Below are 16,077 nucleotides of genomic sequence, written 5' to 3'. Positions count from 1 at the left end.
GCAGTTCCCTGTGGGTCCTTAGGTTCATTAGTGGCTCTTAAATTGTCCGTAGTTGTGAATGTGAGTGTGGCAGGTTGTCTGTCTCTATATGTCGGCCCTGTGATTGACAGGCGAACAGTCGAGGGTGTACCCCGCCTTGCGTCCAATGACAGCAGGGATCAGCTCCGGCCCCCCTGCGCCATGAACAGGAAAAGCTTTATAGATAAATGGATGGACAACATAAAAGCCAATGTGCTCAATTGCCAGGGTAGAACAAAGATGAGAAGTTAAATTAAGTCTGGGAGGTCTCGGGTTCTTCCCTCTGGAGGTTTTAAGCATCAAACACTTTGACAAAAAAAATATATATTATATATATATATAAATATATAAATGTTAAGCCATGCTATCCAGCTACTAGTGGAGCTAAAATCAGCTGATAGATGGTATCCCTCATCTAACTATTATAAATAAAGTCAACCATTCATTCATCACTTCACCATCAATATGAATTTATGAAATGTTGAAAGTAAACTTGTCAAAGAATATTGATCACTTCTCGATTTTTAGTTCAGGTAAAGCTGCTTAGAAATGTCAGTAATCCACCCCACAGTCTGCAGAGTTTGTTTTATTTCTACTAAAATAATGCAGTTGTCAAAAGTTAAGTCATTTGTGAGGAAACCTGCTTCATTGTCATGGGTTCTTCTCAGCACACCACAATAGACTGCCATGCCATTCGGGCAGCGGTTCAGCACCACGGAGAGCTCCACGTCCACAAAGGGCACGCTGCAGAGTCTGACACCAGCTGTTCTCAATCACACTCATTACTCCTCCACATAGCAATGTGTTTACTATCACACGACTGTTATTGACCTGTCACGCGCACACAAAAACAAGTCTGCTAACACTTTGAACATTACGAACTAAAACAGCGATCTTACAATATAAAGTCACGTTTGGATCATACTGTCCTGCAGGGCTTCACGACTACACGTCGACGTTCATTTGAAAAGGCAGTATTTCTTAAAGCAGGAACAGAACACCTGAGACCTTGACATAGAGACTTTGTCCTTCACAGAGAGCTGTACACGCAGCTGGTGACGAGTCAGTTGGGTGCACGCACACACGCACGCACGCACGCACGCACATTACTTAGGTTAAGTAAACATTCTGTTTTCAGGTGTTTCGAAGATACATGTTGAACACGGCTCACTGGCCAGCATAGGTACATGGTTGATGTCTGGAAAGGAGGTCGCTGACTTCTCAAAAACATGGAGAGAACTCTGCAAAATATAACTAGAGTGCGGCGGTAGTTAAAGTCTGAACACAGCCACATTAAGACATGTTGCAGCTTAGCTGGATAAGAAAACTGGCACAACATAGAACTTGTGAATTGGCCAGTATTCAATCCATACAGCTGCAAGCCAAAACAAAAAAAAGAAGAACATAATAATTATCAACTAAATGTGTTCTTCAGAAAAATTGTTCAGAGCAAACTCATTCAGTGAGTGCTGCCATTAATTTTAAATTAATATCAGCAAATTAAGTTGGTGAAATGCTGATTAGTAATGTGTAGATCGAGATATGAAGAGAAGTAGTAAATTAGGATCTTATGTAGCTGATGAGCTGTGTGTATGATAAACTACTACAATTCCCAGAAGCCCACATGCAATGATAGTACCAACAGACCTCACATTAATCAGAAGAGTCAATCATGCGCAGCCTTTCAGCCCACAACATTCATCAGGATTCAATATTAGCACACACATTTCCCTTTGTGCCATATTGCACCTTCCAAAGTACCAAAAGTGAATTAACTCAGCCAATAATATATACCAAGAAAAGTCTGCTCAAATGATTTGAAAGTAGCAAAAGAACAGTAAGGAAAGTATAAGAGATGCAGAACAGAACAGTAAAATAACATTAATCAGAAATACAACTCACTGTTTGCGTGCGTAAAGACGTCTGACGTCCCTGGAGAGACAGTTGTTCCACATCATTTCACCATCCTTGTCCCAATGTGCAGTCCATTAATCTTGACACAACCATGTCCTTAAGCAACTGTAGAGCAATTTCGACGAGCACACTTAGCTTTAGTCATTGTAAACAGCAGCTGTTGGGTAGATTTTTCAGCTGAGTTTTAACAGCTTCCAAACACGCGGCGCGGCAGCGAGCGCAAAAATCAAGACTCCAAAGTTTTTTCAAGCAGTCAAGTGGAGTTATACGAAGCCTCGCGAGTAAAGGGCTGTTCAGGGGAGCATCAGGTTTGGATAAAACACTTTAAGCGGAGAGGATTTGAATTGCTTCTCAGGTTAAGTGTCAAGGGGTTGGTCGAAAATTCAAATGTGCCAACTTCCTGTCGGTGAAGTGATGACCACTTCATGGTCTCATGGACGTGTGCGTAAAACGAGCTATCAGACACATGGCCAGTGGCCACCAAAGATTTCTCTAACACACAGTGACACAAACTACTACATACTATGTCATGATGAAAGTGACAAATTTAACTAATTTTAATTCATTACATTGATTTAACTGCAAACTACATGACGTGAATGCAACAATAATACAGTAATTTTTAAGAGACTTTGCGCTATGAGAAAGAGCAATGTCTATTTAGGACCTTTCATAAGAGTCCTACCTCAAGTATGTTTTTTTTAGTTCATTGGTTTTACGTTTCCATTACTGCTCGTAACGCACAAACTGACATATTAGATGTTAAGGCCTGGACACTCTGATTGTAGATGTGTGCTGCCCTCCAAATTCTTAAAATAGGGGAAACAATTCCACAGGATTATTTGTGAATTAGTTGTCGACACTATATTATAGTGTCTTAATTATATTGAGACAAACTAAGATAAACAGAAAATCCATACTCCCCCATCATATATGCACATAAACTATTTAAAAAAGGAATGCAACCTTTGTGTAACTTTTTAGGGAAATATTAAACTCACAGTTAACAAACTGGACAATATTTTATTATCAACCTTTTATGGACTTGTGAGTACTTATGGATTTGACAGGATGACAGACCTCCACTCTCTCAGATTTTAATTCTTTTATTTATAAAATGTAAAAGGGTTACATGTTTGAGTCTTGCTCCAGTCCATTCAGTGTGGATCTGGCTGTCTCCCATTGGAGAAAGGTATGCAAATGTTCTCACATGAAAGCGACAAACCCCCTTAAAGAGTAAACATTTACAGGCTTCAACGTGGAGTAGTGGCCAAAACTGTCCCCAGCCAGCCAGGAGGTTTTGTGTTCAAACGTTGGTTGAGTCCATCCAGTGTTTAGCTGGAGTGACAGGGTGTGTCCCATTGGAGATGATTTTGTATAAGCCAAAAGTCCTGAAATGAAAAGGACGAATCGTCTAAAAGATCCTATGCTACAGACTTCATGTGGTGTAGTATAGCTTTGGTCACTGCCTCCCAGCCAAGAGGTTCCCCTCCCCCTTTTAATGTAACTGGATTCGTATCATTCTGATTTTGTTCATCATTATTTTTGTCCTCGTAAAAATATAAAAAGAGAAAAGAACAATTGAAAAACTCTATTGTATATATTATTTTTAAATGTAAATAAAAACTAAGTTAAAAAAGAAACAAACAATGAAAGACAGAAAGCAGGCTGGTGTAGTGGCTTGGACTGCTATGTAACATTACAATGTACAAATCAAATGCATAGCTTATTGGTTCAATCCATACTGTATTATACAATAAAGACAATAACACGCAATATGATGCCTTAAGATTGTGGTGTTAAAACAAATTTTTGGAAATTACAAACTTATTTTAACCTAAATAAGATGACATTATTATAAATGCTTAATCTTTGCACTCCATAATTAAGAAAAAAAAGTAAAAGTTGAACATTATGGCCTCCAGGCCTAATTTTAATTCTGTTGACAGAAGAACCGATGATAAAATCCTACAAAAGCACCATAAGAACAGAAAAAATGTTCATTAGACACATAAAATACAAAAGTTGCATAACCTTTTGATTGTAAGAATATTGATGATGGTCGATCTTCAGGCCTATTGATCAGAATTTAGTACTGGGATGTTGTATTGGGAAATGCTGCTTAAAACCATATTCCATAGTATCTCAAAGTAGACTGGAATGACGTCTCCGTCATGTTGTGGATATTTTACACTTCCATTTTTTTTTTTTTTTTTAAGATTCATTTACAGTATAATTTATGAGCAATTACGTGACCATAAGAGCTGTGGCACAGCCGCCAAACGTTGCTCTAATACATCTATTTTCTAACCCACTTCTTAATGTTGCTTGTCAGCATCACCCAGAACAGCAGGGGTGGACTTTTAGGAGCTGGACTGCACTTCACACGGTCGACTGGCAGTCAAAAGGGCTGCAAAATTGCACGACATAATGGAGCCTGTAGACCACATGTCACCTCCAGAGCTGTCACCTCTCTTTGGCGTGCAACAAGTGCACACGGGCCACACAGATAGTCATTTTGAAGCACAAATATTCAACGAAATTAAAGGTTTAAAACTGACATATGATAAAAAAAAAAAATGTCAATGACAAGGCATGTATTATTTTCATGTTCCCTTTGTATATCTTAAAAGGTTTTCTGCTCGTTGTCATTTGCAGCATTACAGTCATGGGAACGCTCCTAGAGTTGTGTTGTGGATATTTTTACAAAATCGCCTGCAGCAGGTAAGTGAACTTGAGTTTTAATAAGGATGATGTAGGGTAGCACTTCGGCAGGCTGCATCCATTTCTTTACACTCATTTAATTGCAAACTGCTCATGAAGAAGAAAAACACTCTGTGGGGGGATTGCACATGAATTAAAACACTTAAAATCTCGCTCTTTAATAAGGTCGTATGCTGCAGATTTTGTCATTAATTTTAAGCACCTTGAAAGGGAAGTACACACGACATTGCAGGAAGCACTGTTTGTTTCACATTAAGTCTTAACAGGATACATTTTTGAAAAGGTACTTTAATAAACTTGATTTCCCACATGGGGTGTCGTCTTTATGATTTTGTAGCTCTGCTCAGTCATATGCTTATTTATTCTTCTATAAACAAAATTAAGAAAATAAATATATTCAATAGGCACATACAATTTCAAAGCTTAATTTGACCCATGGATGTTTGTTTGTTTCCTGATGGATTTAGAAAATTATAAAAATCCTTAAAGAGGACATATATCCCCCTTTTTTACCTTTTCTGACAGTCCCCTGTGATCTAACTGAAACATCTCTGCTGTGCTTTGGTCAAAATATAACACAAATCAAGCACCAGAGGGGGTTTGTGACCCTGTAGAAACCAGCTCTCTCAAAACACTCCGTTTTGGTGTGTGTCTCTTTAAATACAATGATACAATGAGTTTTCCCTTTGCTAGCGATAATACAAATAGTGGACCTGTGCAAAAGTTTTGCTGAAGGCTGCAGGTGGAGTTCATGGGTTGAGATACCAGGGGAGGGGAGGGATTTTTTAAATTTTTTTTTAAAACCACAATTCAACTTGTGATGTCACAAGTTGAGAAAATTTGTAACAGATTATTTTTCTCTGTTTTGTAAGACTTATGCAGACAGCAAACCCAGCAAACCCTGGGTAGATTTATTTGACATTGTGTGGGTCAGTAGACACTCAGGTTATCCAAATGTTCAAAAACACTGTAAAAGTGGATTTTTTTCATTCCACTTTTAGAATTAGAAAGAATTAGAAGAATTACTCACAAAATTGTAATTGAAATAATAAAATAATGTTCCAACAAAATTCTTTTATTACATACATTCATAAACATTTAAGAAGATCATATAGATTAATCTTATATCAGAAAAAAATCTGTAGAAAATACACTGTATAGCAACTTTTCCTGTCGATCACTGTATCCGTGCACAAAACGCACAACCTTCAGGTCTGTGTCTGGCTGCTGTTTGCCACACATGTTCAGAGGGAATAATTATCTTTAGTTGAGGCAATCAAGCAGTGCTGAACGCTGGGCACCAGAATGTAATCACAAATTGTCGGTTGAAGCTTGGTGTGAAAAAACACGACAGGCAGGCGAGAAATATACCTCAGAATCCAACGGCTGCATTGTTTGTACTGTATTTAAAAAGACCGCTGTGCAAGAACAATGTTCACTTCTGTTTTTTTTTTATTTTCTGGCATGTTGTCCATCTTTAAAATACACTGAAGATTACTGATATGCAGTTTATCTTTTTTTTTTTTTCTTTTTTTTTCTCCACGGTACGGTGAGACCCAGATTCCTGTGTAATGACACTTTTATCGGATTACTTTACAAACACAAAATAAAAACACATTAGCTGGCATACTATCCTTATGAAATGCATCATAGCTGAACAAGTTGCAACACAAATACAATGCCCTTTGAAGATGCACAGTTTCAAAAGAGAGCTGACGTCCGAACAATAAAATCAAGTTAAATGCGCTACTACACAGGAATCTGTTAAATATCAAAAACAAAATAATAACAGAAATGCTCTTTTCACAAGTGTAGCAAAAGACTTACAATTCATAGATATAATAGGAACAGGTGACAAGGCCTGAAAAATAAAGATAATCTCTTGTCATACGGTCGTAAGAACCTGACAAACACATGAAATCTCAAGAGAGAGAGTGACAAAGAATCACATTTGTTCCAACAAGACACTGTACAGCCCAGGGAGGTGTGTGTGTGTGTGTGTGTGTGTGGGGGCGGGGCTAAAAAACAGTCAGCTTTTTAAAATACTGCACATCAACATGCCCCTCCTCCCATGTAGGAGTTCAATGAAAGCCAAGGCATTTGTAAAAAAAAAGGTAACAGAACTCCTTGTACTCGATAGATTGAAATCAAGTTGTAGCTTTAGAGGACTCTTACATAAAAACGTACAAACCAACAAGTACAACGCCAGCACAATGTCCCTGCTCTTATGTTATCAGGCAGGCATCTTTCTCGTAACCGCGCCAATCCAAGGGCAAGCTCAACAAGCTTAATGTCCAAGTTGCACAGCGAAAAAAAAAAAAACAACATTAAAGAAGTGACCTGAACTTTAGTGTTCCTTCGCATCATGTAACTTCTTCAACGGCGAGCACACTGAAAACCAAATGTAACAAAGGAAACCTCTGGTTTGCAAATGAAATCATCTCCGACTGTTCTCGAGTCTTCCATGCATTTAAGGTTTGTTTGTGCCTCTTCTCTGTTCGTTGGTCTTCTCCCAGATTGCTGCACGTTGTGATTTTTGCAGTCTCGTTCCTCGGCAGCTTTCCATTCCTCCGACATTACAGACTTTAGCTTCAGCTGGGTGGATGATACATATGTACAGTAAATGCTTCAAATCAATCGTAACGCTAATTGGTGAAAGTGGCTCGTTTAATACTGTCCTTTGTCAAGACACTAGCATGTGCTTATGGGTTGGAACAAAGAAATAGGAGTCCTTGCTTTCCCTATAAAAGGCAAAACGGATGAGTTCATACGTCAAAGGCCTGTCATGGAAACTAAATGCATTAGCACCGTAAAATACCAGTTGTTGTCCAGCAAAGAAAAAAACTAAAACTAAAACCTAGGCAGCGTATTTTAAATAATGTGTTTTAACTCAGGTAAACTTTGATAGAACCCAAATACAGACAACTTTGCTTTCCCATTATAAAGGTGTCGCAAAATACTGACGCTGAAGCTTTCAACAGATGCGAGATCTCTCTGATGGAGGAACCGACCAGGCAGAGTCCCTCCTCGCACAAGACGACAGCTCATGATAAAGGGGGGAGCAGAAGGGTCCAGCAGGTGGAGGAAAAGTAGTTCAAGTCATGGGAGAAGGACTTTAGAAGCAGGAAAGGTAAGGAAGGATTGTGTCCCCCCCCCCTCGGACTTGGCAAGTTCACTTTGAGTGTTAGCAGCCACGTTTGTCTCTTGATAAAGCCCTCGGACCGGGGCAACGTCTGAACAGTCCCAGCTCACATGGTCGAAGAATCGGGCTGGATGGGCGCGCTCAGACGCAGGTGCCTTGATGTGCCGGAGGATGGGCTTTTCTGTTCTTTAAAGCCTGCGACTTGTCCTTAAAATCTGTTGGTTTCTGCTGTGAGATGTCTATCAGGGCACTGGCAACGATGATTCCTAAAGAGGAGCGCAGAAGAATATGAGAGCCGTGAAGCCACTTTCTTCAAATGCATGTTAGAGGCACATGTGCGATATTTCAAACGTGCAGAGGCACAATTTGAGGGAGAATATTTTGCAGCTCTAAAAAGCTAACATTTGACTTTGTCCTTTGGGAATTGGAGGCACGACTGTGGAGCTAACACTGACTGTAGGAGAAGAAGACAGGAAGATACATGAGGTCTATTGAGTTGCGTTCAGTTTTTTTTTCTCTCTTGCAGTTAAGTAACATGCAGAATCCATACAAAACCCTGAGCTCCAAAGGACAATTTATTTTTTTCAGTGGGCTACGTGAATCCTGAATAAGCATCATTTGAATTTGAGCAGAAAAGTATGACTATTCTCCTAAAGTCCTGGAGTTATATCACAAGTGGCATTGTTTGTTTTTTTGTGTTTGTTTTCCAGCTTACAAAAGGACCTGACAAAGCGTTCATTTCTCCTTAAATCTGCCTCTTGATGCCAACATTTGAGCGTATTTTCCTCCCCGCTTCGTGACTTACACTTAGTGGAGATTGATGGACATGTGTGCTCTGCAGCTGAGTTTTGGGCTATTTGACCTCAACTAACAGAACGTGACAGTAAAGCTAATCCAGACAGTCACTGGAGACTTGGGAGAGAGAGAGAGAGAGCTGAAATTAACTGTGTGCACCTCTGGGTGATAAAACCTGTTTTGGGTTAACTGAGAAATCTTGAAAAGTGAATATAGAAAGGTCTATTTAATGGACCAAATACGCACACATTCTCCCGGAGTAAAGCTTAAATGAGGCAAATGTCTGACTCACATTCACACAGCACATGCTGCAAATGTTGGCAAATTGGAATTGTAATAATACAAATTGTTTTGGTCCGTGTGTGAGTTACCTGACTGTCCAGGTGGAGGTAAGCCTGAGGGCCCAGAGGGGAGATGTATGAGGACGGTCAACACGGCAGCTTTCCCTCCTGAACACGGCTCCATCGCAACGGGTTTGGGTGCACCCTGAGAGGTCAAAAGAGGGGGAAAAAAATAATTAATTATGAAAAGGACTTAACATTACTTCAAAGTGTCACATCCAATTTAACCAGAGTAATATGGCAGTTTAACTTCATATTTGTTTTGTTTTTCTTTATAGCACACGAACCAGCAGCCCATCAGTCAATGATGTTAACCCCTGAAGCTGCGACATTTAAGACGCCCTCCTCCTGAGACGCGCGCTTTGATTGGCCGAATAACAAAAACACTTCTGTGTGTCGCTGACAGGCGGTTCGTGTACCGAGGCAATGACTTGCCCTCCAAGTTAATGGCCAAAAACCGCTTGTCTGAAGCGTGAAAAACATGTCATCCTGATAATGAATGCCAAAGGTTTCACAGCATGTTTGTGGATGGAGGCATAGAAATTGGGGAATAATAACATGTCTGAATAGAATTGGCTTTTTTTTTCTTCTTCTTCTTCTTTGTGTCTGGCTGGATTTAAAACGGAGATGAGAGTGACAGCAGAGGCAAAGTGGTAGAGGGAGGGCTGCAGAAAACAAATCCAAAAAAAAAAAAAAAAAAGAGAGAGAATCAAGACTGTGGTGCTGAAAGTTGTTCATTTCAAACTTTGCTTTAACGATCAAATATTTCAGAGAATATATAAGTTGAATTTGTAAACTTGTAAAAATCAATAGTGACGTACAGTATGTGTTTGAGCGGTCTCGTAACAGAAACTTGTTAAACCCTCTTCATCACAATAAGTGCAATCTTGTTCCCGACGGAGCACAAAGCGTCATTTGGTCTTTCAACTGCCAATTAAATATTCCATTTCAAATGTCATGGTTCACAACGACAGTGTTTATCACAGTCACTAGGTGATGTTAAAAGCATCAAAAAGCCACTCAAGCCAAGTACGGTCATAATACTGGAAGCTCTCTATGGATGAACGGCTTCACACCGGGAAAATGTCCGAGTGCTGAAACAACATTAAAAGATCAACTGAAAGCAACTCCAGTGCAACGGTCACACATCATAATGATATATTATTCAGTGAGCAGAACATGAGTTCAGCTGCTAGTTAGTTCAACAACATCTTTTTCAGTTACCTTTTTTTTTTTTTTTTAAATATTAAATTGAATGTTTCTTTACTTGAAACCATTTAAAAAACATCACAATGGGAAATCTCTTTTGGGCAGTCCTGTATAAATGCTTAATGGAGATGTTATTACAGTCACAGACACGTGAATTAATAACAGGTTAAGAGTCTAACAGCAGCAGAAGCCTTTAAGTGAAAGGAGTAAATGGTTTAACCCCGTTCATGAAGCTTTGTGTGTGTTTCTCATGTACTGGATGTTCTGGTTTTGTGCTTTTTAAAAAAAAGTTAGCCTCTCTTGCTGATAGTACGTTGCGTTTGTCTTCATTCAGTTTGGGTTCACTTTGTAGAAATGATCTTGATGTCAGCAGACTACAATCTATTCTGAAAAGCTATGACCATACTCGAAGAAAAGACATCATATGGAAAGTCTCGCGAGCAAAATGTCTAGACTCGGCTAGAAGAGAGATTGTTCTAAATAGATGCTCGACATTCAAAGAGTAAAGGTGACGTGATTCTCTGTGCCATGTAGAGTGGTATCTAAAGCTGGAACGAATTTGTGGCAGATGTTGTGTACTGTATTTAACGGATGCACAGAGATCATTAAATGTGTCTGTGCGACAGTTTGCACGAAGTCTCAGTGTTCTCCGTCGAACCCCCCGTGTGGTTTATGCCGTCTTTTATCATCCAGTCCGTTTTATGGATTCAGCATTAGGGACATTCGGATTAACCCCTTACACTTGCAGAATGAACTCATTCGCAGATGTTTAAGTGCTCAGCGTGTTTTCCATTTGGCTGTGCTACAAATCAGTTGGTGCTAATGCAGAGGGGCAGAACGATGATGAGAAGAGAGAGCAGGACAAAGGTGAAGACAGAAATGATAGAGCAGAGGACAGAAACAAAGTGAAATCAAATATGACAGATTTAATAGCCAGTCAAGCTGTTTTATGAATATATAAAGAGAATATTCCTTATACTGTGTCCATATTACGATGCCTCATTTCAAAAATCTACCAATGTAATATATGTTACGTGCAGTGGATATACTACGCTGGAAAATACGTCTCCTGGATCAACTGTATGTTCATTACATGGTGCCAGAGAACTCAAATATCCGAAAGAAAGCACATAGAACAATAGTTCAGTTTACTATAACATATAAATCATACTTGATATAACTTTTGGACAATTGGATGAAAAACGCGTACAGCTGTTGCAAACTAATGAATCACAGGATTCTGGTTAATTTGGTGCTGCAGAACTTCTTCTTGGTATAAATAAAAGAATTGTGTCTTTTTAATTTGACGAGGCAGAAACATCATGAAACATCAAAGACATAAGAGTTTAATATGGTAATAAATGGCTGAATAACAAAAGTTAATCCTGATTACTCACATTTTTAACTGCCTGTTTGAAATTCCATTAGTTTTCATTTCACAACTTTTTGCTATGCTTTTATTTTGTAATTTTGTACCCTCTGAAGCTAAGTGTACTTTACTTCCTGTTTGGATACAAGCCTACCTTTAATTTGAAAGAAAATGAGGAACTGCAGCTTTTACTCACGTGCAGCAAAAGAGATTTGTTACATCTAACAGTCCGACTTTGAAGACAATGAGAAATGAAGAAGCCTTTAGAGCAGGAGTGAGCAACTGGCGGCCCCCCCCATCAACCCTCATCGTGGCCCTCAGGTCCATTTTTACATATCAATTAATAGAAGACATGACAAAATCTGCCATAAAATCATGAAAACCAGAAATATGTCCATAATAATTATTGATTACTGGTCTATCTTGACTTAAATTTAAGATATAATTACTAATTGTTTTTGTATCCTATAATGTGGCCCCCCCTGGCAGTGAGAATACAATGAATGTGGCCCTTGCTGTGACCAAAGTTGCCCATTTCTAGAGAATATAATTAACTTAAATACATCCAAGTGTTACTTCAGCTGTACTGATGGCTTTGCGATATAAATCCCACTGTGGGTCTTCTACTTTGGTTTGTACTGATGTGAACTGAACTGCTTGAGTTGAGCTTTTGTACTAAGACTCCACAGATGACTGATTACACCAACCTGCGAAGCTTTTTCCTCGAGCACGCACTGACGTTGTGTCCTTCTTTCTAAATCCTTGCTTGTGTTCTACTTACTCTCCGACGTTCATCGCTTTGGATAAAAGGGGCTAATTGGCTAAATGGCTAACTGAATTGCAGCACTATCATGAGAGTGACTATTATGGACTCGAACAAGCTCTTAGAAGACATGTGGTCCCCTGATGGTCACCGTCCTGGATTAATGAAGCGTCAACAAGTGGTCAGCAAATTTCTAATTGTCAAAAACTAATAGCATTCTTTCAGTTTTAGAGGAAGCTGGTGTTTAGTGGTAATAAATAAATTCTTGTAGCTACAGTTAGTTTCCTAACATGCTAAAGTTAGTTAATTAGCATAGAGCTCAAATCAGGGCTTTTCAGAACAACTCTACTGGCGATTCTTAGAACTACAAATCATACTATTTGAAAATGTTGTCATCCCTTTTCAATCAGATAGTTGGTAAATTACTGTTGTTTACTTTTAATTGCTGTCTATTAATTAGGTGACCAAATGATATACCTTCATGCAACTCTCCATTCCATTGTGTGTACAGTAAGCTCATTGGAAATAGATGGATGTACAAGTATGTTCAATCCGATGTGTTGATGTTTGATGCTCTAAAGTGAACATTTTAATTTGTATGAAAGGCAGAAATAATAACAGCCAAGTTAAACAAGCTTCTTTCTTCTGGCTCGTTCTCATTTTCTCTCCGAAATCAAATTCCTATATTAATCTGGGATAACGGAAGTATTCCTTCCGTGCAGAGGAAATGAAAAACATTAATAAATCATTTCATTCCATTTCAATCACAGGCTTGCCTTTCCTATCAAAGATTTTTCAAATTGCAGTGTCCATTTTCATATCTTCCAAATAAAAAGTCTACCCGGCCTGCGTTTCTTCGACACATTAATCAAGCCTGAGGATTTTGTTTTGGTCATTCGTACCCATCCAGCCACACAAGCGAGCACACCACCACATATAAACACACTTAATGTATCAGCTTTCCTTTTCCCCCCTGCTGACAGGTGTCATCCATCACACTAGCTGTCCGTTAGCGTTTCCATATGTTGAATGTCGGCCATACTGAATAGAGACATCTGTGACATTGAGGCCTGGCCCTGCAATGCTGGTGCTCCGACTGGCTCTGTGTCAAACAGCTGCTGACATCCTGGTCACTAAAAGCAACATCCATCTCTTGGGGAGGGGTTAAAAAACCTGACCGAAAATGGAGGAAATGGGCACCGAAGGCTGTTTTTCCGTTTGCTCTCAGACCAGCTGGAGGCTCGGCGAAGACTTAGTGACACAGAGCTGGTACTGACTAATGAAACGAGATGAGAGCTGACAGTCACAGTAAACGGTGTGAAATGTTTTAATGTGTTGGAAGGGCTGCGAGGGGTCATTTTGTGATCACATTCTTGAATCCTGCATAAGCTGCATCCGCTTTCTTAGTGTTCGAATGATTGGTCAAAGATTTGCTCAAAAACTTTGACTTTGAAAACGGATCCCTCAGAGAGGCCCGCAGTGCATGAAATTCATACTGATGAGATTTTACACATGTTCACATTCTCGACACAGGTGCGAAAGAGAAGGTCCGAGTCTTAAAGCAGAAAGAGAGCTGGTGAAAAAAAGCTGCAAACGAGTGGTTCCAGTGAGCATCCGTGTCCTCTTGACGTCAACAAATATTTCCACGAGCTAAGTGGAGCCAGATGTCGACTAATTAACCTTTATGAAAGAGAATGAAGCTGGTTTCAATCATATGCTTCACCTTGTGCTGCTGCCAAGCCATGTGAGGAAGCTGCATGTGCTACCAAACATGGACTTGGACACTTCAAAACCAAATAGATGTGTTTTTAAAAACATGTTAGGACGACTTGGATCTGATGATTAACTTCTATTTCAACAGAAAGAAATAAAAATCCGATATGTGAGTTCATCATATCCTTAGAGTTAATGTTCTCTTATTTCCTTGCTGGCTTTGTTTTGTGAAGACGTTGAACTGTTGATGATTTTTATTTGTAATATCCGTTTTTTTTTTTTTAAACGTTGACGTTTTTCTGCCTTCCTATATGGTCGCACGTGGTGAGAGAGCATTCATTTGGTGCTGGAAAAAGACGAGATGGCAACGACTGACAGAAAAGCACCGAAGCGCCGAACCATCTGTTTCGTCCCAACATTCGCTGAATTTCTCAAAGTTCTCCGCCGTGTTTTCCTGGAATACTTTGAAAGTGACTCCCCTCAGATCTGTGAGGACTTCTGCGTGACGTTTTCAAAGACAGGCATCTCGAGAGGGTCGAGGAGCAGAGGACTGAGGGTGTGGCGTTTTTATATTCGCTCACAGTTATCATTTTAAAAGCCGCTTCTCGACCTAATGCATCAGTTTCACAACAACACTATCTGCGTTTTTTTTGCAACAGTAAAAGAAAAGGATAGAGTAACATATTAAGTGCTGAACCTGTCCAACTGACATGCATGTAGTTAATATTTCCCTTAAAATAAAGACAAAGCTGTTTTATCCAGGCGCTTTTCAGATACCGGCTGAGCCACTTTAAAAGTGCCACAATAAAGTGCACTCAGAGAGCTAAGAAGCAGTGTTTTGTTCTTTACATTGCCCTTCACGATACCATAATGCACATTGAGTGGCACTCAGCGCCGCACTAATAGCTAATGTAGTGCCTCTTTGCCGGTTGCCACAGAGATTTTATTTCTCTCAGCGGCAGGTGGCACAGAGACGGCACAGACCGAGGAAACACTGCTGGTCCTTCGATGTCAATTTGTGGATGCAGCTCCCCACATTGCTTTAAGTTATGCTTTTATCCCAGGTGGCATTGAGCCCTGGAGTGTGCTCAGAGCTGCATTTCTTCTCTCTTTGTGTCGGGGGTATTTAACACACGGGGGATGAAGAGGTGGAGTGGTAAAAAGCATGTGAATGTGCAGGGTTTAATGATGAATTAATCCACATTTTAAAAGCAGCAGGTCGCCAGTAAATGACCTAAGAGGAAAAGTTGTGCAAAAAAAAAATAATTATTCAATAAATAATTTTCCAATTGGGCGATGCTTTTCAGAATTGTGACTGAATTTGTTTTGTAAAACTGAAGTCCCATTTAAAGAGCTCTGAAAAACTTTCAGGGTGGGGGAAAAAAAAAAAAATCTATTTTCATGACATCAGTTCACATAAGCGACGTTTCCTTTAACATACAATTGAAAACGTCAGCATGTCTGTTCCTTTTGATTGCAGAGGACAATTCATATAAAGGAGAGGGGACATGTGGAGAGAGGGCTATCAGCGGCAGATTACTTATCGATGTGGGGAGTGGACAAAGGGCTGACACAGAATTGCGAGCAGAGCGCATGAGCTGGTGGAGGAGCGCACAATAAGGTCCAATTACGAGGCACGACGAAACTATGTGATGCTCTGGATGTCAGTAGAGGCACTTTTAAAGTCCTGCTCGTGTCTGGTGCCTTGGCAAAAAAAAAGAGGACAAAATTAGGTTTGATTTGGTTTCAAAAATATTGGAATTTGGGGAGAGGATATTTCCCATAATGCACGACTGACTGTTTTCGCTGTCAGAGATCATTATGGGAAGATACAAGAATCGATATTATCGCATACATTGTCGAGAGATGTAATAACTCACATCCAGCACAGGCTGCAGCAGGGCTGTCTCTTCTCCTTTGCCGCCCAGATCAACAGCAACCGAGGCAAACGGACGACTGGCCATCTGCTGACGCTCCCTCATCAGTTGCTGAAACATTGAAACACAAGTCAGTAAAACAGAAAAGAGTCTGGTAAGATAACAGGTACATCTCGCAATACCAAATATGCTTCGAGGAACACTGGACTCCA

General features: G+C 39.8%; 1 protein-coding gene across 1 annotated transcript in view; it reads right to left on the bottom strand.

Moving 5' to 3' along the window:
• Positions 1-5,715: 5,715 nt before the first annotated feature.
• Positions 5,716-16,077, bottom strand: part of atrnl1b (attractin-like 1b) — a 64,735-nt gene continuing 54,373 nt past the window's right edge. The window contains 3 exon segments of the mRNA XM_079333902.1: positions 5,716-8,064; positions 8,965-9,079; positions 15,869-15,976. Coding sequence (XP_079190028.1) covers positions 7,940-8,064; positions 8,965-9,079; positions 15,869-15,976 — 348 coding nt within the window. The 3' untranslated portion in view covers positions 5,716-7,939.

This window comes from Symphodus melops (assembly GCF_947650265.1).
Source record: "Symphodus melops genome assembly, chromosome: 21".
Taxonomy (NCBI): domain Eukaryota; kingdom Metazoa; phylum Chordata; class Actinopteri; order Labriformes; family Labridae; genus Symphodus; species Symphodus melops.
Note: the sequence above shows the minus strand (reverse complement) of the source record. Positions and strands in the feature narration are given on the sequence as shown.